Source organism: Panulirus ornatus, chromosome 50 (genome assembly GCF_036320965.1).
Source record: "Panulirus ornatus isolate Po-2019 chromosome 50, ASM3632096v1, whole genome shotgun sequence".
Classification (NCBI taxonomy): domain Eukaryota; kingdom Metazoa; phylum Arthropoda; class Malacostraca; order Decapoda; family Palinuridae; genus Panulirus; species Panulirus ornatus.
The window spans coordinates 121692-144736 of NC_092273.1; the positions used below are offsets into that span (position 1 = coordinate 121692).

At 41.1% G+C, this 23045-nt stretch overlaps 2 protein-coding genes across 5 annotated transcripts in view; one reads left to right on the top strand and one right to left on the bottom strand.

The window, feature by feature from the left end:
• The window catches only part of PolA2 (DNA polymerase alpha subunit B), a 77435-nt gene extending 68880 nt beyond the window's left edge, over positions 1–8555 (top strand). Inside the window, exons 8-9 of one of the 2 annotated variants that reach the window (XM_071691015.1) lie at positions 7966–8108; positions 8338–8555. In XM_071691015.1, the coding sequence (XP_071547116.1) occupies positions 7966–8108; positions 8338–8386 (192 nt within the window). In that variant the 3' untranslated portion in view covers positions 8387–8555. The remainder of the gene's footprint in view (positions 1–7965; positions 8109–8337) is intronic. The other variant, XM_071691016.1, reaches the window with a different exon arrangement.
• An 8139-nt stretch (positions 8556–16694) lies between these two features.
• The window catches only part of LOC139764467 (molecular chaperone MKKS-like), a 91078-nt gene continuing 84727 nt past the window's right edge, over positions 16695–23045 (bottom strand). For all 3 annotated transcript variants that reach the window (XM_071691020.1, XM_071691019.1, XM_071691017.1), the window contains one exon: positions 16695–17503. In XM_071691020.1, coding sequence (XP_071547121.1) covers positions 16742–17503 — 762 coding nt within the window. In that variant the 3' untranslated portion in view covers positions 16695–16741. The remainder of the gene's footprint in view (positions 17504–23045) is intronic.

Here is a 23045-nt window from a genome sequence, read left to right on the forward strand (position 1 = left end):
ATATATATATATATATATATATATATATATATATATATATTATCCCTGGGGATAGGGTTGAAAGAATACTTCCCACGTATTCCCTGCGTGTCGTAGAAGGTGACTAAAAGGGGAGGGAGCGGGTGGCTGGAAATCCTCCCCTCTTGTTTTTTTTTTTTAATTTTCCAAAAGAAGGAACAGAGAAGGGGGCCAGGTGAGGATTTTCCCTCTAAGGCCCAGTCCTCTGTTCTTAACGCTACCTCGCAAATGCAGGAAATGGCGAATCGTATGAAAAAAAAAAATTATATATATATATATATATATATATATATATATCCCTGGGATAGGGGAGAAAGAATACTTCCCACGTATTCCTTGCATGTCGTAGAAGGCGACTAAAAGGGGAGGGAGCAGGGGGCTGGAAATCCTCCCCTCTTGTTTTTTTTTTTTTTTAATTTTCCAAAAGAAGGAACAGAGAAGGGGGCCAGGCGAGGATATTCCATCAGAGGCCCAGTCCTCTGTTCTTAATGCTACCTTGCTAACGCGGGAAATGGCGAATAGTTTGAAAAAAAAAGAAATAGACTTTTGGATGTTAATGTGCTGAGAGGTGCAACTGGAGGGATGTCTGATCATTATTTTGTGGAGGCTAAGGTGAAGATTTGTATGGGTTTTCAGAAAAGAAGAGTGAATGTTGGGGTGAAGAGGGTGGTGAGAGTAAGTGAGCTTGGGAAGGAGACTTGTGTGAGGAAGTACCAGGAGAGATTGAGTACAGAATGGAAAAAGGTGAGAACAATGGAAGTAAGGGGAGTGGGGGAGGAATGGGATGTATTTAGGGAATCAGTGATGGAGTGCGCAAAAGATGCTTGTGGTATGAAAAGAATGGGAGGTGGGTTGATTAGAAAGGGTAGTGAGTGGTGGGATGAAGAAGTAAGATCATTAGTGAAAGAGAAGAGAGAGGCATTTGGACGATTTTTGCAGGGAAAAAATGCAATTGAGTGGGAGATGTATAAAAGAAAGAGACAGGAGGTCAAGAGAAAGGTGCAAGAGGTGAAAAAGAGGGCATATGAGAGTTGGGGTGAGAGAGTATCATTAAATTTTAGGGAGAATAAAAAGATGTTTTTGAAGGAGGTAAATAAAGTGCGTAAGACAAGGGAGCAAATGGGAACTTCAGTGAAGGGCGCAAATGGGGAGGTGATAACAAGTAGTGGTTATGTGAGAAGGAGATGGAGTGAGTATTTTGAAGGTTTGTTGAATGTGTTTGATGATAGAGTGGCAGATATAGGGTGTTTTGGTCGAGGTGGTGTGCAAAGTGAGAGGGTTAGGGAAAATGATTTGGTAAACAGAGAAGAGGTAGTAAAAGCTTTGCGGAAGATGAAAGCCGGAAAGGCAGCAGGTTTGGATGGTATTGCAGTGGAATTTATTAAAAAAGGGGGTGACTGTATTGTTGACTGGTTGGTAAGGTTATTTAATGTATGTATGACTCATGGTTAGGTGCCTGAGGATTGGCGGAATGCGTGCATAGTGCCATTGTACAAAGGCAAAGGGGATAAGAGTGAGTGCTCAAATTACAGAGGTATAAGTTTGTTGAGTATTCCTGGCAAATTGTATGGGAGGGTATTGATTGAGAGGGTGAAGGCATGTACAGAGCATCAGATTGGGGAAGAGCAGTGTGGTTTCAGAAGTGGTAGAAGATGTGTGGATCAGGTGTTTGCTTTGAAGAATGTATGTGAGAAATACTTAGAAAAGCAAATGGATTTGTATGTAGCATTTATGGATCTGGAGAAGGCATATGATAAGAGTTGATAGAGATGCTCTGTGGAAGGTATTAAGAATATGTGGTGTGGGAGGCAAGTTGTTAGAAGCAGTGAAAAGTTTTTATCGAGGATGTAAGGCATGTGTACGTGTAGGAAGAGAGGAAAGTGATTGGTTCTCAGTGAATGTAGGTTTGCGGCAGGGGTGTGTGATGTCTCCATGGTTGTTTAATTTGTTTATGGATGGGGTTGTTAGGGAGGTGAATGCAAGAGTTTTGGAAAGGGGGGCAAGGATGAAGTCTGTTGGGGATGAGAGAGCTTGGGAAGTGAGTCAGTTGTTGTTCGCTGATGATACAGCGCTGTTGGCTGATTCATGTGAGAAACTGCAGAAGCTGGTGACTGAGTTTGGTAAAGTGTGTGAAAGAAGAAAGTTAAGAGTAAATGTGAATAAGAGCAAGGTTATTAGGTACAGTAGGGTTGAGGGTCAAGTCAATTGGGAGGTGAGTTTGAATGGAGAAAAACTGGAGGAAGTGAAGTGTTTTAGATATCTGGGAGTGGATCTGGCAGTGGATGGAAACATGGAAGCGGAAGTGGATCATAGGGTGGGGGAGGGGGCGAAAATTCTGGGAGCCTTGAAGAATGTGTGGAAGTCGAGAACATTATCTCGGAAAGTAAAAATGGGTATGTTTGAAGGAATAGTGGTTCCAACAATGTTGTATGGTTGCGAGGCGTGGACTATGGATAGAGTTGTGTGCAGGAGGATGGATGTGCTGGAAATGAGATGTTTGAGGACAATGTGTGGTGTGAGGTGGTTTGATCCAGTAAGTAACGTAAGGGTAAGAGAGATGTGTGGAAATAAAAAGAGCGTGGTTGAGAGAGCAGAAGAGGGTGTTTTGAAATGGTTTGGTCACATGGAGAGAATGAGTGAGGAAAGATTGACCAAGAGGATATATGTGTCGGAGGCGGAGGGAACGAGGAGAAGAGGGAGACCAAATTGGAGGTGGAAAGATGGAGTGAAAAAGATTTTGTGTGATCGGGGCCTGAACATGCAGGAGGGTGAAAGGAGGGCAAGGAATAGAGTGAATTGGAGCGATGTGGTATACCGGGGTTGACGTGCTGTCAGTGGATTGAATCAAGGCATGTGAAGCGTCTGGGGTAAACCATGGAATGCTGTGTAGGTATGTATATTTGCGTGTGTGGACGTATGTATATACATGTGTATGGGGGTGGGTTGGGCCATTTCTTTCGTCTGTTTCCTTGCGCTACCTCGCAAACGCGGGAGACAGCGACAAAGCAAAAAAAAAAAATAAATATATAAATAAAAAAAAAGATGATTTGGAAGGAGGTAAATAAAGTGCGTAACACAAGAGAACAAATGGTACTATCAGTGAAGGGGGCTAATAGGGAGGTAATAACAAGTAGTGGTGAAGTGAGGAGATGGAGTGAGTATTTTGAAGGCGTATTGAATGTGTTTGATGATAGAGTGGCAGATATAGGGTACTTTGGTCGAGGTGGCGTGCAAAGTGAGAGGGTCAGGGAGAATGGTTTGGTAAACAGAGAAGAGGTCCTGAAAGCTTTGCGGAAGATGAAGGACGACAAGGCAGCGGGTTTGGATGGTATTGCAGTGGAATTTATTAAAAAGGGAGTGACTGTGTTGGTGATTGGCTGGTGAGGGTATTCATTGTATGTATGGTTCATGGTGAAGTGCCTGAGGATTGGCAGAATGTATGCATAGTGCCATTGTACAAAGGCAAAGGGGATAAAGGTGAGTGTTCAAATCACAGAGGTATAAGTTTGTTGAGTATTCCTGGGAAATTATATGGGAGGGTATTGATTGAGAGGGTGAAGGCATGTACAGAGCATCAGATTGGGGAAGAACAGTGTGATTTCAAAAGCGGTAGAGGATGTGTGGATCAGGTGTTTGCTTTGAAGAATGTATGTGAGAAATACTTAGAAAAACAAAGGGATTTGTATGTAGCATTTATGGATCTGGAGAAGGCATATGATAGAGTTGATAGAGATGCTCTGTGGAAGGTATTAAGAATATATGGTGTGGGAGGTAAGTTGTTAGAAGCAGTGAAAATTTTTATCAAGGGTGTAAGGCATGTGTACAAGTAGGAAGAGAGGAAAGTTATTGGCTCCCAATAGATGTCGGTTTGTGGCAGGGGTGCGTGGTCTCTATAGTTGTTTAATTTGTTTATGGATGGGGTTGTTATGGGGGTGAATACAAGAGTGTTGGAGAGAGGAGCAAGTATGCAGTCTGTTATGGAGGCTAGGGAAGTGAGTCAGTTGTTGTTCACTGATGATACAGCGCTGGTGGCTGATTCGAGTGAGAATCTGTAGAAGCTGGTGACTGAGTTTGGTAAAGTGTGTGAAAGAAGAAAACTGAGAGTAAATGTGAATAAGAGCACGGTTGTTAGGTTCAGTAGGGTTAAGGGACAAGTTAATTGGGAGATGAGAAAATGCAGAAGCTGGTGACTGAGTTTGGTAAAGTGTGTGAAAGAAGAAAGCTGAGAGTAAATGTGAATAAGAGCAAGGTTATTAGGTACAGTAGGATTGAGGGACAAGTCAGTTGGGAGGTAAGTTTGATTGGAGAAAAACTGGAGGAAGTGGAGTGTTTTAGATATCTGAGAGTGGATTTGGCAGAGGATGGAACCATGGACACGGAAGTGAATCATAGGGTGGGGGAGGGGGTGAAAGTCGAGGACTTTATCTAGGAAAGCAGAAATGGGTATGTTTGAAGGAATAGTGGTTCCAACAATGTTATATGGTTGCGAGTCGTGGGCTATAGATAGAGGTGTGGAGGAGGGTGGATATGCTGGAAATGAGATGTTTGAGGACAATATATGGTGTTAGGTGGTTTGATCAAGTAAGTAATGAAAGGGTAAGAGAGATGTGTGGTAATAAAAAGAGTGTGGTTGAGAGAGCAGAAGAGGGTGTTTTGAAATGGTTTGGTCACATGGAGAGAATGAGTGAGGAAAGACTGACAAAGAGGATATATGTCAGAGGTGGAAGGAACAAGGAGAAGTGGAAAACCAAATTGGAAGTGGAAAGATGTGGTTTCGGTGCATTACTACATGACAGCTAGAGACTGAGTGTGAACGAATGTGGCCTTTGATGTCTTTTCCTAGTGCTACCTCGCACACATAAGGGGGAGGGGGTTGTTATTTCATGTGTGGCGAGGTGGCGATGGGAATGAATAAAGGCAGACAGTATGAATTATGTACATGTGTTTATATGTATGTCTGTGTGTGTATATATATGTATACGTTGAGATGTATAGGTATGTATATTTGCGTGTGTGGACGTATGTATATACATGTGTATGGGGGTGGGTTGGGCCATTTCTTTCGTCTGTTTCCTTGCGCTACCTCGCAAACGTGGGAGACAGCGACACAGCAAAAAAAATATATATATATATATATATATATATATATATATATATATATATATATATATATATAAATATATATATATATATATATATATATATTATGTTCCCTCAGGGGCCCGGTCCTCTGTTCTTGACGCTGCCTCGCTATCGCGGGAAATGGCGAATAGTATGAAAAAAAAAAATAATATATATATATATATATATATATATATATATATATATATATATATATATTTTTTTTTCTTTCTTTTAAGCTATTCGCCATTTCCCGCATTAGCGAAGTAGCGTTAAGAACAGAGGACTGGGCCTTTGTGGAAATATCCTCACCTGGCCCTCCTCTGTTCCTTCGTTTGGAAAATTAAAAAAAAAAACGAGAGGGGAGGATTTCCAGCCTCCCGCTCCCTCCCCTTTTAGTCGCCTTCTACGACACGCAGGGAATACGTGGGAAGTATTCTTAATCCCCTATCCCCAGGGGATGAGAGAGCTTGGGAAGTGAGTCAGTTGTTGTTCGCTGATGATACAGCGCTGGTGGCTGATTCATGTGAGAAACTGCAGAAGCTGGTGACTGAGTTTGGTAAAGTGTGTGGAAGAAGAAAGTTGAGAGTAAATGTGAATAAGAGCAAGGTTATTAGGTACAGTAGGGGTGAGGGTCAAGTCAATTGGGAGGTGAGTTTGAATGGAGAAAAACTGGAGGAAGTGAAGTGTTTTAGATATCTGGGAGTGGATCTGTCAGCGGATGGAACCATGGAAGCGGAAGTGGATCATAGGGTGGGGGAGGGGGCGAAAATTTTGGGAGCCTTGAAAAATGTGTGGAAGTCGAGAACATTATCTCGGAAAGCAAAAATGGGTATGTTTGAGGGAATAGTGGTTCCAACAATGTTGTATGGTTGCGAGGCGTGGGCTATGGATAGAGATGTGCGCAGGAGGATGGATGTGCTGGAAATGAGATGTTTGAGGACAATGTGTGGTGTGAGGTGGTTTGATCGAGTAAGTAACGTAAGGGTAAGAGAGATGTGTGGAAGTAAAAAGAGCGTGGTTGAGAGAGCAGAAGAGGGTGTTTTGAAATGGTTTGGGCACATGGAGAGAATGAGTGAGGAGAGATTGACCAAGAGGATATATGTGTCGGAGGTGGAGGGAACGAGGAGAAGAGGGAGACCAAATTGGAGGTGGAAAGATGGAGTGAAAAAGATTTTGTGTGATCGGGGCCTGAACATGCAGGAGGGTGAAAGGAGGGCAAGAAATAGAGTGAATTGGAGTCATGTGGTATACAGGGGTTGACGTGCTGTCAGTGGATTGAAGCAAGGCATGTGGAGCGTCTGGGGTAAACCATGGAAAGCTGTGTAGGTATGTATATTTGCGTGTGTGGACGTGTGTATGTGCATGTGTATGGGGGGGGGTTGGGCCATTTCTTTCGTCTGTTTCCTTGCGCTACCTCGCAAACGCGGGAGACAGCGACAAAGTATAAAAAAATAAAAAAAAAAATATATATATATATATATATATATATATATATATATATATTTTTTTTTTTTTTTTTTTCAAACTATTCGCCATCTCCCGCATTAGCGAGGTAGCGTTAAGAACAGAGGACTGGGCCTTTTTCGGAATATCCTCACATGGCCCCCTCTGTTCCTTCTTTTGGAAAATTAAAAAAAAACGAGAGGGGAGGATTTCCAGCCCCCCGCTCCCTCCCCTTTTAGTCGCCTTCTACGACACGCAGGGAATACGTGGGAAGTATTCTTAATCCCCTATCCCCAGGGATATATATATATATATATATATATATATATATATATATATATATATTCTTTTCTTTCATACTATTCGCCATTTCCCGCGTTAGCAAGGTAGCGTTAAGAACAGAGGACTGGGCCTCTGAGGGAATGTCCTCACCTGGCCTCGTTCTCTGTTCCTTCTTTTGGAAAATCAAAAAAAAACGAGAGGGGAGGATTTCCAGCCCCCCGCTCCCTCCCCTTTTAGTCGCCTTCTACGACACGCAGGGAATACGTGGGAAGTATTCTTTCTCCCCTATCCCCAGGGATATATATATATATATATATATATATATATATATATATATATATTCCCTGCGTGTCGTAGAAGGCGACTAAAAGGGGAGGGAGCGGGTGGCTGGAAATCCTCCCCTCTCGTTTTTTTCTATTTTCCAAAAGAAGGAACAGAGAAGGGGGCCAGGTGAGGATGTTCCCTCAAAGGCCCATTCCTCTGTTCTTAACGCTACCTCGCTGACGTGGGAAATGGCGAATAGTATGAAAGAAAGAAAATATATATATATATATATATATATATATATATATATATATATATATATATGAGTGGATGAGCCATTCTTTGTCTGTTTCCTGGCGCTAACTCACTGATGTAGGAATCTGCAATCAAGTATAACAAATAAAAATATTCCTCTACAGAGTGGTCATTGGTCAGCATAAATAATATGAAAGTAGTAGTATCTCAGTCAGGATTACCAAACCAACTGAAACAGGAGAGTAGTTGTGTCCATTTTGAATGCATCTAACTCAAGGATGTAGATAACTCTTTGCTGACTGTACATAATAATTAATATTATTCGTTTACTACTAGGGTGATATGCATGTTCTGATGTTAATTAAACATAAGGACTAAACCCACTTCGTTATTTTTTAACCTGATGTAAGTATGGGATTCATCCTTTTGTTGTCATGAATGTTTCAAGAAATATATTTTACCACTTGAATGTTGCTATGACTAATTTCTGTGGTATTTGTGCCATCATTCAAACATGTATACCAACACAAAATGTTCATTGATAGTATCTTGTCTCATAATGTTATATCTATTCTTTAGGATGTGGAGAAGTGTGTGGTGCTAAATCCTGAACGTCTAGCCAAAGGTCTTGTGGGAGGCACATATGGACGATTAGAACTTCATCCTCCCTCAAAGGATGAAGGAACTATGATTGGCTCAGTGAATGCTGAAGTAATAAAAGTGTAATGCTACTGAATATGGTATTTGGGGATAATCAACAATAACATACTTATCCTGGTTTATAAAAGATAAAAACTAATCTTATTTGGTATGATAACTTTCAACAAGTACCATTGTTATTTGGTATTTGATAACTCAAGTTTTCAGACATTTTAAGACAACTGCTAGATTTATGCTGTAAGCAGTTTTGTTATGAAACTGATATGTCTAAGGTATTTATTTTCATTTCAGTCAACTTCAGAATGGCATTGGTTTTGAACTCCAACCTCAACAACAATAACGGAAAAATTTGCATTTCTTGTGTCAGTAATTCCATTCACAAAAGGAAATTTGAGAGGTATATGTCATTTGATTTGTACTTACATTATTATTTGTTAATTTCTTTAGGCATCTTCAAGCTGGAAACTTCACAACATAGCTTTAGAATGAGGACTCTAGTCCCTTTTTCACTCTAATTTTTTTCTGTCCACCTGCATATCATTTTTTTTTCCCAAGTTTCATAAAAACATTTTATCCAGACATAATGAAAGATAATGTAAATGTAGCCAAGTAAAATCCATAAGCTGTGACTAGTATTATAGATAACAGCTAACAAGTGACCACCAGGTTTGTTTTATATTTTTCTATCTAATATGTTGTTGCAAATGATCATTATTTGGCCTTTATTTTGTTATATTATTATTATATTATTACACTTAGTCGCTGTCTCCTGCATTAGAGAGGTAGCACAAGGAAACAGACGAAAGTGGCCGGACCCACCAACATACACCTGCATATACATAAATGCCCACACATGCACATATACATACCTATACATTTCAACGTATACATACATATACATACACAGACATCTACATATATATACATGTATATATTCATACTTGCTGCCTTCATCCATTCCCCCACCCCGCCACACATGAAACAGCACACCCTCCCCCCATGTGTGCATGTGAGGTATCGCTAGGAAAAGACAACACAGGCCATATTCATTCTCACTCAGTCTCTAGTTGTCATGTGTAATGCACCGAAACCACAGCTCCCTTTCCATAACTAGGCCCCACAAAATTTTCCATGGTTTACCCCCAGACGATTCACATGCCCTGGTTCAATCCACTGACAGCACATTGAACCCGGTATAGCACATCGTTCCAGTTCACTTTATTCCTTGCATGCCTTGTTCACTCTGTCCCTCTGCTTCCATTTTGGTCTCCTACTTCTCGTTCCCTCCCCCTCTGACAAATATATCCCCTTTGTCTGTCTTTCCTTACTCATTCTCTCCATGTGACCAAACCATTTCAATACACCCTCTTCTGCTCTCTCAACCGCACTCTTTTTATTACCACACATCTCTCTTACCCTTTCATTACTTACTCGATCAAACCACATCACACCACGTATTGTCCGCAAACATTTCATTTCCAACACATCCACTCTCCTCCGCACAACCTTATCTATAGCCCATGCCTCGCAACCATATAACATTGTTGGAACCACTATTCCTTCAAACACCCATTTTTGCTCTCCGAGATAATGTTCTCGTCTTCCACACATCCTTCAACACTCCCACAACCTTTGCCCCCTCCCCCACCCTGTGACTCACTTCTGCTTCCATGGTTCCAACCGCTGCTAAACCCACTCCCAGATATGTAAAACACTTCACTTCCTCCAGTTTTTCTCCATTCAAACTTACCTCCCAATTAACTTCTCTCAACCCTACTGAACCTAATAGCCTTGCTCTTAGCATGTACCCTCAGCTTTCTTCTTTCACACACTTTACCAAACTCAGTCACCAACTTCTGCAGTTTCTGACCCAAATCAGCCATCAGTGCTGTATCATCAGCGAACAACAACCGACTCACTTCCCAAGCCCTCGCATCCACAACAGACTGCATACTCGCCCCTTTCTCCAAAACTTGCATTCACCTCCCTAACCACCCCATCCATAAGCAAATCAAACAACAATGGAGACGTCATGCACCCCTGCCGCAAACAGACATTCACTGGGAACCTATCACTTTCCTCTCTTCCTACTTGTACACATGCCTTACATCCTTGATAAAAACGTTTCACTGCTTCTAGCAACTTACCTCCCATACCTTCCACAGAGCATCTCCATCAATTCTATCATATGCCTTTTCCAGATCCATAAATGCTACATACAAATCCATCTGTTTTTCTAAGTAATTCTCACATACATTCTTCAAAGCAAACACCTGATCCACACATCCTCTACCACTCCTGAAACCACACTGCTCTTCCCCAATCTGATGCTCCGTACATGCTTTCACCCTCTCAATCAATACCCTCCCATATATTTTCCCAGCAATACTTAACAAACTTATACCTCTGTAATTTGAGCACTCACCTTTATCTCCTTTACCTTTGTAATATGGCACTATGCATGCAGTCTGCCAGTCCTCAGGCACTTCACCATGAACCATACATACATTGAATATCCTTACCAACCAGTCAGCAACACAGTCACCCCCATTTTTAATAAATTCCACTGCATTACCATCCAAACCTGCAGGCTTCCCTCTTCCGCAATGCTTTCACTACCTCTTCTCTGTTCACCAAACCATTCTCCCTCACCCTCTCACTTCGCACACCACCTCGACCAAAACACCGTATATCTGCCACTCTATTTTCAAAACACATTCGTAAACCTTCAAAATACTCACTCCATCTCCTCACTTCACCACAATTTGTTATCACCTCCCCATTAGCCCCCTTCACTGAAGTTCCCATTTGTTCCCTTGTCTTATGCACTTTATTTACCTCCTTCCAAAACATCTTTTTATTCTCCCTAAAATTTAATGATACTTTCTCACCCCAACTCTCATTTGCCCTCTTTTTCACCTCTTGCACCTTTCTCTTGACCTCCTGCCTCTTTCTTTTATACATCTTTCACTCATTCGCACTACTTCCATTTCTAATCTGCCAACCTCCCACGCTTCTTATGCCATAAGTATCTTTTGCAGAAGCCATCACTGCTTCCCTAATTACATCCCATTCCTCCTCCACTCCCCTTCCATCATTTGCTCTCACCTTTTTCCGTTCTGCACTCAGTCTCTCCTGGTACTTCCTCACACAAGTCTCCTTTCCAAGCTCACTTACTCTCACCACTATCTTCACCCCAACATTTTCTCATCTTTTCTGAAAACCTCTACAAACCTTCACCTCCAGTTGCCCCTCTCAGCACATTAACATCCAAAAGTCTTTCTTTCACGTGACATGTAATCAAATAACACTCTCTGGCCATCTCTTCTTTTTAAACCAGGTATTCCCAATCACAGTCCCTTTTCAGCACACAAATTTATAAGCTCTTCACCATTTCCATTTACAACAATGAACACCCCATGTATACCAATTATACCCTCAACTGCCACATTACTCATCTTTGCATTCAAATCACCCACCACTATAACCCAGTCTCATGCATCAAAGCTGCTAACACACTCACTCAGCTGCTGCCAAAACACTTGCCTCTCATGATCTTTTTTTTCATGACCAGGTGCATAGGCACTAATGATCACCCATCTCTCTCCATCCACTTTCCATTTTACCCATATCAATCTAGAGTTTACTTTCTTACACTCTATCACATACTCCCACAACTCCTGCTTCAGGAGTAGAGCTACTCCTTCCTTTGCTCCTGTCTTTTCACCAACCCCTGACTTTAATTCCAAGACAATCCAAACCACTCTTCCCCTTTACCCTTTATATATTTTCAAAAAGCGGGAGGCTGGAAATCTCCCCTCCTGTTTTTAATTTTCCAAAACAAGGAACAGAAGGGAGCCAAGTGAGGATATTCCCTCTAAGTCACAGTCCTCTGTTCTTAATGCTACCTCACTAACGTGGGAAATGGTGAATATGTATGAAATATATATACACGAACCAGGGCATGTGAAGTGTTTAGGGTAAATCATGGAAAGGTCTGTGGGGCCTGTATGTGGATTGGGAGCTGTGGTTTCAGTGCATTACACATGACAGCTAGAGACTTAGTGTGAACAAATGTGGCTTTTTTTGGTCTGTTTCCCCGGTGCTACCTCGCTGAAGCAGGTGGTAGCAATGCTGTTTCCTATGGGGCAGGGTAGATCCAGGAAGGCATGAATAGGTACATGTGTATATCAGTGTATGTGAATGTATATGTACATGTATAGGCATTTATGTGTATATAAGTGGTTGGGCCATTCTTTGTCTGTTTCCTGCCGCTACCTCACGAACACAGGAAACAGCGATTATAATAATAATAATTAAATATAAATTTTTTTTTATCGCCGTTGCCAGGAAAGGGACTAAGAATGGCCCATCCACATATATATATATATAAATGCAAGAGTTTTGGAAAGAGGGGCAAGTATGAATGAAGTCTGTTGGGGATGAGAGAGCTTGTGAAGTGAGTCAGTTGTTGTTCGCTGATGATACAGCGCTGGCGGGTGATTCATGTGAGAAACTGCAGAAGCTGGTGACTGAGTTTGGTAAAGTGTGTGAAAGAAGAAAGTTAAGAGTAAATGTGAATAAGAGCAAGGTTATTAGGTACAGTAGGGTTGAGGGTCAAGTCAATTGGGAGGTGAGTTTGAATGGAGAAAAACTGGAGGAAGTGAAGTGTTTTAGATATCTGGGAGTGGATCTGGCAGCGGATGGAACCATGGAAGCGGAAGTGGATCATAGGGTGGGGGAGGGGGCGAAAATTCTGGGAGCCTTGAAGAATGTGTGGAAGTCGAGAACATTATCTCAGAAAGCAAAAATGGGTATGTTTGAAGGAATAGTGGTTCCAACAATGTTGTATGGTTGCGAGGTGTGGACTATGGATAGAGTTGTGCGCAGGAGGATGGATGTGCTGGAAATGAGATGTTTGAGGACAATGTGTGGTGTGAGGTGGTTTGATCGAGTAAGTAACATAAGGGTAAGAGAGATGTGTGGAAATAAAAAGAGCGTGGTTGAGAGAGCAGAAGAGGGTGTTTTGAAATGGTTTGGTCACATGGAGAGAATGAGTGAGGAAAGATTGACCAAGAGGATATATGTGTCGGAGGTGGAGGGAACGAGGAGAAGAGGGAGACCAAATTGGAGGTGGAAAGATGGAGTGAAAAAGATTTTGTGTGATCGGGGCCTGAACATGCAGGAGGGTGAAAGGAGGGCAAAGAATAGAGTGAATTGGAGCGATGTGGTATACCGGGGTTGACGTGCTGTCAGTGGATTGAATCAAGGCATGTGTATGGGGGTGGGTTGTGCCATTTCTTTCGTCTGTTTCCTTGCGCTACCTCGCAAACGCGGGAGACAGCGGCAAAAAAAAAAAAAAAAAAAAAAATATATATATATATATATATATATATATCATTAAATTTTAGGGAGAATAAAAAGATGTTCTGGAAGGAGGTAAATAAAGTGCGTAAGACAAGGGAGCAAATGGGAACTTCAGTGAAGCGCGCAAATGGGGAGGTGATAACAAGTAGTGGTGATGTGAGAAGGAGATGGAGTGAGTATTTTGAAGGTTTGTTGAATGTGTTTGATGATAGAGTGGCAGATATAGGGTGTTTTGGTCGAGGTGGTGTGCAAAGTGAGAGGGTTAGGGAAAATGATTTGGTAAACAGAGAAGAGGTAGTGAAAGCTTTGCGGAAGATGAAAGCCGGCAAGGCAGCAGGTTTGGATGGTATTGCAGTGGAATTTATTAAAAAAGGGGGTGACTGTATTGTTGACTGGTTGGTAAGGTTATTTAATGTATGTATGACTCATGGTGAGGTGCCTGAGGATTGGCGGAATGCGTGCATAGTGCCATTGTACAAAGGCAAAGGGGATAAGAGTGAGTGCTCAAATTACAGAGGTATAAGCTTGTTGAGTATTCCTGGTAAATTATATGGGAGGGTATTGATTGAGAGGGTGAAGGCATGTACAGAGCATCAGATTGGGGAAGAGCAGTGTGGTTTCAGAAGTGGTAGAGGATGTGTGGATCAGGTGTTTGCTTTGAAGAATGTATGTGAGAAATACTTAGAAAAGCAAATGGATTTGTATGTTGCATTTATGGATCTGGAGAAGGCATATGATAGAGTTGATAGAGATGCTCTGTGGAAGGTATTAAGAATATATGGTGTGGGAGGAAAGTTGTTAGAAGCAGTGAAAAGTTTTTATCGAGGATGTAAGGCATGTGTACGTGTAGGAAGAGAGGAAAGTGATTGGTTCTCAGTGAATGTAGGTTTGCGGCAGGGGTGTGTGATGTCTCCATGGTTGTTTAATTTGTTTATGGATGGGGTTGTTAGGGAGGTAAATGCAAGAGTTTTGGAAAGAGGGGCAAGTATGAAGTCTGCTGGGGATGAGAGAGCTTGGGAAGTGAGTCAATTGTTGTTCGCTGATGATACAGCGCTGGTGACTGATTCATGTGAGAAACTGCAGAAGCTGGTGACTAAGTTTGGTAAAGTGTGTGGAAGAAGAAAGTTAAGAGTAAATGTGAATAAGAGCAAGGTTATTAGGTACAGTAGGGTTGAGGGTCAAGTCAATTGGGAGGTGAGTTTGAATGGAGAAAAACTGGAGGAAGTGAAGTGTTTTAGATATCTGGGAGTGGATCTGGCAGCGGATGGAACCATGGAAGCGGAAGTGGATCATAGGGTGGGGGAGGGGGCGAAAATTCTGGGGGCCTTGAAGAATGTGTGGAAGTCGAGAACATTATCTCAGAAAGCAAAAATGGGTATGTTTGAAGGAATAGTGGTTCCAACAATGTTGTATGGTTGCGAGGCGTGGGCTATGGATAGAGTTGTGCGCAGGAGGATGGATGTGCTGGAAATGAGATGTTTGAGGACAATGTGTGGTGTGAGGTGGTTTGATCGAGTGAGTAATGTAAGGGTAAGAGAGATGTGTGGAAATAAAAAGAGCGTGGTTGAGAGAGCAGAAGAGGGTGTTTTGAAGTGGTTTGGGCACATGGAGAGAATGAGTGAGGAAAGATTGACCAAGAGGATATATGTGTCGGAGGTGGAGGGAACGAGGAGAAGAGGGAGACCAAATTGGAGGTGGAAAGATGGAGTGAAAAAGATTTTGTGTGATCGGGGCCTGAACATGCAGGAGGGTGAAAGGAGGGCAAGGAATAGAGTGAATTGGAGTGATGTGGTATACCGGGGTTGACGTGCTGTCAGTGGATTGAATCAAGGCATGTGAAGCGTCTGGGGTAAACCATGGAAAGCTGTGTAGGTATGTATATTTGCGTGTGTGGACGTATGTATATACATGTGTATGGGGGGGGGGGGCCATTTCTTTCGTCTGTTTCCTTGCGCTACCTCGCAAACGCGGGAGACAGCGACAAAGTATAAAAAAAAAAATAATAATATATATATATATATATATATACACATAAACACCCTTACACACACACATATATATATATTAACATATATATATATATATATATATATATATATATATATATATATATATATATCTTCTTTTTCTTTCATACTATTCGCCATTTCCCGCATTAGCGAGGTTGCGTTAAGAACAGAGGACTGGACCTTTGAGGGAATATCCTCACCTGGCCCCCTTCTCTGTCCCTTCTTTTGGAAAATTAAAAAAAACGAGAGGGGAGGATTTCCAGCCCCCCGCTCCCTTCCCTTTTAGTCGCCTTCTACGACACGCAGGGAATACGTGGGAAGTATTCTTTCTCCCCTATCCCCAGGGATATATATATATATATATATATATAAACACAAACATTTACATATATGCACACGTAGATATTTATGCTTGCCTTCATTCATTCCTAGCGCTCTTCCACCCCACAGGAAACAGCATTGCTACCCCTTGCTTCAGCTAAGTAGCGCCAGGAAAAGACAAAAAAGGCCACATTTGTTCACACTCATTCTCTAGCTGTCATGTATAATGCACCAAAACCACAGCTCCCTATCCACATCCAGGCCCCAGAAGTAAGGAAATATTGGCCATGGCAGCATCATATGCACATGCCTGGAAGGCATGTGTCCTACAAATGCATTCAGCAACCATATACCCTAACCAAGATCTTAGCCTTCTTATTGTGGCAGGAAATCTTAATTCAAGTACATGTTGGTGGAATGGTTGAAGGATTAAATGTAGAAAGTATTTAGCTCCTATTCCTAGGTTATAGTAATGCTAGTAGTAGTATTTGAGGCTACTATATATGATTATTATAATTATCAAACCATGAAACAGTCTGTGGGGCTTGGTTGTGAATGGCAGGCTTTAGATTCAGTACATTATAGCAAGAAGGTGGGTGTGTGCTAATGAAGTCATTATTCATTTGTTGCTCATGCTGCATCAGTAAAGCAGGAAAAGTAAAAGTAAATCAAAATTCTTCCAATGCAGTTACCTGTGTATCTGATATTCCAGCTAGCAAAAGTAGGAAAGGCAAGTTGGTGGCATGTCTTATTCTGGAGAATCTCATGGTCATGGGACACATTTTTCAAATTTTAAAAGCTTCATTTCTCTTTCCTTCAGCCCAAGTCTCTCATTACATGAATCATTGATTTCTTTCATCCTTTCTAACCTTTTTCATATCCAATTTTTTTTCTATTGACACCCATATCCCAAGATGGTTACTTTTCCTCCAAGGGATTGAAAGGCATATAAAGAGCTGCAACTTTTATATACAGGAGTCTTAAAATAATTTTAATTTTCATTTATCAAACACACACTGACCAATGTGAAATAAATGTGTAAAACCTTCAAGGGAGAGTCTTACAGCATTGTACTTTGCAGGGAAACTGTCATATAATGCACCTTCTGCCCGAGCCTCGAGCTTGCCTTTAAATGGTTTATCCTTAAACTTACTTGGCTCGGCCACTCTCTCTAACATGTCATCTAGGCTATCCACATCTTCAGCATCTAAACTCTCTAGTTTTCCTTCTAAACTGTCAATTTCTTCCTCCTGACTATTTACAGTTTTCTCAAGACTATCCACTTCATCTACAGTTGTCTCTCTTGACTCCTCCAAGCTATCTGCTTCCAAGTCCAGGTTATGGGACCCAAAGTCACTGACTAAAGAATCACAACTACTTCTACCCTCAATATCTGATTTAATACTATGACTATCTGGTACTCTTGGACAAGTATCTGCCCTGCTTTGTCCTACCCATTTATTTAGTCTAGATTGTTGAACAGTATGATCATGGTGTTGAAACTCTACAGGATGCCATCCTCCATTATATTTGTATTTCAAATCGTCTTCTTTTACCAACCCACAAAGACACTGTTGGGGGATGACACATGGTGACAGGATGTTGGTACCCATACCTCTGTCTTCCCTTATAACCCTTGCTTGAGTATGCCACATATGGTGGAACACAGAGTCCACACACCAATCAAACCTTGTTGTTGATGAACCACCACATAGTTGCAGAGCCAGTTCCATAAAAACACGGATGAAGATGTTTCCAACCTGAAATACAAAACTAATGAAATTCTCTTTTTTGAAGTGTTTTATAGCCTTTACAGGATACAGAAATGATCATGAAGCATTACATGGAATACAATATAGCAGTACCTTCTAGCATAAGAAGAAAATCTTTAATTACATAAGAACTTATTACCACACACACGAGTCTGTCCCTGTTAATGAATTACTATAGCACAATAATTCATAGGTAACTTGGTATAACCGAGTCTAATACAAGAATCTGTAATAATTCATTACCAGTAACTCCTTCCCAAATTCCAATGGGTGAATTTGGTGCATATAGTCTCTTCATCTACCCAGACCTACATCCTCAAGCCATCTTTTAACATTGTGATACACAAAGTTCATATATTTACATTTCTTCATACCAGGAATGTGTAGGAGGAGGCAGCAGGTTTGGCAAGCATCACAGGCCTCACCGCTCCATGACCTAGAAGTGTTCAATTCTCAGCTTTTTTTTTCTCGCCATTTATTCACTACTTTTGATAATTATGCTACTGGTCTTACTAGACATTATCCTAAAAAGGAAAAAATTAAAATTGTATTTTATGGAGGTCCCTCACTAGTGACATGTCCCTTTCAATGTTGTTACATATTGCACAACTATTTGTTTTTAATCTGGCATGCCCGTTAATTCTAATAATTATAAAAATATTTTTACTTAGCTATATTCACCCAAAGTATAGAGCATGGGAACACACCAGTCAACTCTACCAGTACCATTTTCATGGGATATAGTTTATCACATTTTGACAATTTACACTAAAGTACACGTACAATTTCAACATACAATTATCATGTTTTTCTTGGTAACCAAGAATTTTATCAACAATGTATTTCATATGACAAAATTTAATTTATGGTTTTCCTACAATACCAAACCTGATACACTTCTTAACTTTAGCCACTCTTTGACATCTTTTGTCTTCAAGGTGTGGACAGAAACACTACACCTCTTCCTTGATTCACAAAAGGGTACCAAACTACAGAAACTTTCCTTAAATCAGTTTAAGACAAAAAAATAAAAACTACTGACTTCCATTATAACACAGAAATGTATATTCTCTTTTAGGTCAATGTTTTACCTTTGTGGTAACATCATATTCCAGATATTTAGACATATGAGAACGATTAATTCAAAACTTACTGCATCAATAAAAGTCATTAGTAGTAAGGACATATAAGACTCAATGATTTATTGATAAATTGCATCTGGATATACCAAATATAAAAAAAGCAATACAGGACCATAGCCTGGACTTAATTCACCCGAGGTCAGGTCGGGCAATATGTCCCTCAAGGACTGGTAAATCAGTCAGGTTCTGATTGGTCAGGCTAAAAGCCTTGTTCCTTTTATATTTGGTCATATAACTTCATATAATACTCTTTTGATATTCCTCTGAAGAGGTCTCGGAAAACAGGTGAAAGCTTGGGAGATGTTTAATTCTCACATGAATTATGAAGATTTTGCTTACCCCAAAGTACCACTGTGGATCAACATTATTTAGATACATGTGTGTCTTTCTTTTTCATGCTTCTTACTTAGTTTATTTATTCAAATGTTGCTTGAGATGAGTAATGTCCAAGCATTTATTTTATCCACTGTTAGTTTACTTTCCAGAAAAATGCTATTTTATTTATTCATTACTTGTCCCAAAATACATGTCTGTCATCTACTCTGTATATTCTCTCTCTCTCTCTCTCTCTCTCTCTCTCTCTCTCTCTCTCTCTCTCTCTCTCTCTCTCTCTCTCTCTCTCTCTCATGGAGAAACTAGTCATGGACAAAAGTCTACATCAAGACCGGGCCTTAATGAAAATAAAGAGAGGATAATGAATGGGAAAAAGAAGACACAACGGAAAGTATTTATGAATTTTCAAGGAAGTGAAAAACCTCTCTTTTAAAATGTGCCAATTCAGAGTTATTGGGAAAGACATGAGAAGGTAGATCTCCAAAGCTTTTAGCATTATGGCCAGAGCAACTCATTTGGACCTTTGGTTTGTGTATCTATGTAACTCGAGACAAACCACGCTTGAGATGCCAATGGCCACATGGTAATCATGTCACACAGCAACCTACCAAGTATTGCATGGTATAGCTAGTTGCGGGGGCACACAAGCTCCAAGAGCAAAAACCAAAGTAATACATGCAGAAGAGGGAATGTAAAAAACAATGTGGCACTGGGCAAGAGGGTTTTGAAGTTAGCCTGGGAGAGTTTATGTGTGAGACTGTTTTTGACTTGACTGTCAAGTAAGAATGTAGAGCTAGAACCACCCCGGATGTGATAGCAATACTCCATACAACAATGAATCTATCCTTTGAATAAAAGGAGCAACTGTTCAGAAGAAATGCTGACATCTAAACAGGACAAGTAGTTTCCTAGAAGGAGACTTAGCTATTTCCATAAAGAGGATGTTACCGTAATGCCAAGTATGTTCATTAAGTCAAGAGGAGGAATTACAAAACCTTCAAAGGAGAGATGAGAGTTGTGAGTTTTCAAAAGAGAGATGGTTATGATTGTGGAGGGGTCAAACTTTACTATAGTAGATTTCATCTGCCCCACTGAGATATCCTGTCCAAATCTGAGGAAGCTGCGTCATGACAAGATGTAGAATGAGTGAGAGAAAGAGCAGAACTGAAGGATGTGGATGAATGCAGTGTTGAGTCAACAGCATATGAGTGCATTTGGTTATCTGTGGAAGAGAAGAAATCATTGACAAAAAGAACAAGTGTAGGGGACAGGACAGAACCTTGAGGGACACCACGGTTGATGGAGATATATCGGCCAGACAGAAAGCTTGATGAGGAGAAAAGTAAGGGAGGGAGCTTCGAGATGAGACCCTGATGCCATGCCCAGTCAAAAGCTTTGCATAAGTCAAAGGCAACTACACTTGACTCCCCATAATCTTTCAGGGATGATGACCAGACATTACTAAAATAAGTTAGAATATCACCAATGAATCTTGCCTTACAGAAGCCATACTGGTGGTCAGAGAGAAGACAGTGAGATTTAAGGATATGGGAATTGAGGAGAGATAAGACTTTGGATGTGATAGATGTTAAAGCAATAGGACAATAGTTAAAGGGATCAGAATGGTCACCCTTCTTAGGGATGGGATTTATTAATGCATGCTTCCATGAAGAAGGAAAAGTTTATATTTTTAAACAGAAATGGAACAGATAAGCAAGTTCAGAAGCACACTCTTTCAGTACATGGGAATGGATGCCATCAGGACCATAAGTGTTGTGCATATCCAGCAAAGGAAGAGCTTTTCAGATAACCCAAAAAGAGGATACAGGAGGGGCATTGGACAAGTAGAGGAGCATCAGGGGGGTAAAGGAATGTTAAGCTGAAGGTGAAGTTAAAGGAGAAATGGGAACCAAAGAGAGCTGCCCTGTCTACAGGAGAGAAATGGGAACCAAAGAGAGCTGCCCTGTCTACAGGAGAGAAATGGGAACCAAAGAGAGCTGCCCTGTCTACAGGAGAGAAATGGGAACCAAAGAGAGCTGCCCTGTCTCCAGGAGAGAAATGGGAACTAAAGAGAGCTGCCCTGTCTACGGGAGAGAAATGGGAACCAAAGAGAGCTGCCCTGTCTATAGGAGAGAAACCTATAGTACCATAAAAGAAAAGTGTAGTAAAGGCAGAGCAACAGAACTTGTAGGATATGTCCTTAGCTTAAGACCAGAAAGATCTATCAGTGGATGACGAGGAAAGGTTATTGCACTTCCCTTGAATAGAGGAATGCTTTGCCTCACGGATAATGTACTTGCAATGGTTATGGGCAGTGATAAAAGCTGAATGGGAGTCAGAAGAGGAAGGAGAGTTTTTCCAAGCCTGATCCCTTGCTTGAATGGCCTCAGAACCGGGACAATTGAAAAATGGATTGAAAAAAAAAGTCGTCTTGGTTATTCTGCAAGAATAACCTCTGATATGTTTTAAGCAGAGACAGAAGCATCACCACATAACATAGTAATTTACCCCCAAAAAAGTAAGAAAAGTTACATATGATGTTCCAGTCAGCTTTGCTAAGGTGCCAGTATTTATGCTCAAAAGGAGCTGCTGGAGGAAGGAGGCACCATTAAAATAGATACATGAATAACTGTGTGATCAGATGAACCAACTGGAGGCAAGATTGTGCAGTTACAGCGGGATGGACTTGAGATGGAAAACAGATGCAGAATATTAGGGGAGTGGTCACAGCGGTCAGGAATATGGGTAGGGTGGGAGATAATTTGCACTACATCATTAAGAATGGAGAACGTGAGGAATTCAACCATTCCCTATGGTGAACATTGAAATCCCCAAAGTAGAAGATCTCGGTTTGCTGGTAAGAGGGTGCCACAGTCTCGTGGCAGGAGTTTAGACAGTCAAAGAAAGATATATAATTTGTAGAATAAGGAGAGGAATAGGTGAAACAGAGGAAAAGTGTGGTAGTTGGGAGACAGACCTTGAGCCATATAACATGTAAATTTGGGGACTCAAGGTCCTTCAGGCATGCAACAGATGTGTTGATGTTGAAATAAGCACAGACACCACCTTTAAATCAGAATTGTGAGTGATCATAGTTGAATATGAAAATGGAACAAGTGAGAACATCACTGCACAACTCTGTCTCAGAGAAAAGAAAGAAATAAAGAGAGGTACTAGGCAGATAGTGTTCAGCAGAAGAGAGGCTACCAGAGAGACCACAAATGATGGTATCGTGAATAGAAAAAACAGGTCCAACAGAGGGAAAAGTCAAGGAAGGGGCCAGTAATACTACTGTCTGAGCCCTCCTTCTCACCAGCAGTAAAGTGGCAACCCAGAGATTCTTGGCACCCCAGGATGCTGGACAAGGGGCCATGGATTTGTGGACTCTATCATGATTGTGCTTAAAAATGTATGAGTAGACAGGAGATGGCAAGAATATTTCTGTGAAGAAATCAAGCAAGTTTGGAGTAGGTGCACAGTGCTTGTAATTAGATGGCAGTACTAGCCTGGTAGTCCTGTTTTGATAAGGGAGAAAGAATATTTCCCACAGATTCCTCACATGTCGTAGAAGGCGACTAAAGGGGACAGGAACAGGGGGCTAGAAACCCTCCCCTACTTGAATTTTAACTTTCTAAAAGAGGAAACAGAAGAAGGAGTCCTGCAAGGAGTGCTCATCCTCCTTGAAGGCTCAGATTGAGGTGTTTAAATATGTGTGGATATAACCAAGATGAGAAAAAAGGAGAGATAGGTAGTATGTTTGAGGAAAGGAACCTGGATGTTTTGGCACTGAGTGAAACGAAGCTCAAGGGCAAAGGGGAAGAGTAGTTTGGGAATGTTTTGGGAGTAAAGTCAGGGGTTGGTGAGAGGGCAAGAGCAAGGGAAGGAGTAGCACTACTCCTGAAAAAGGAGTGGTGGGAGTACGTGATAGAGTGTAAGAAAGTAAACTCTAGATTGATATGGGTAAAACTGAAAGTGGATGGAGAGAGATGGGTGATTATTGATGCATATGCACCTGGGCATGAGAAGAAAGATCATGAAAGGCAAGTGTTTTGGGA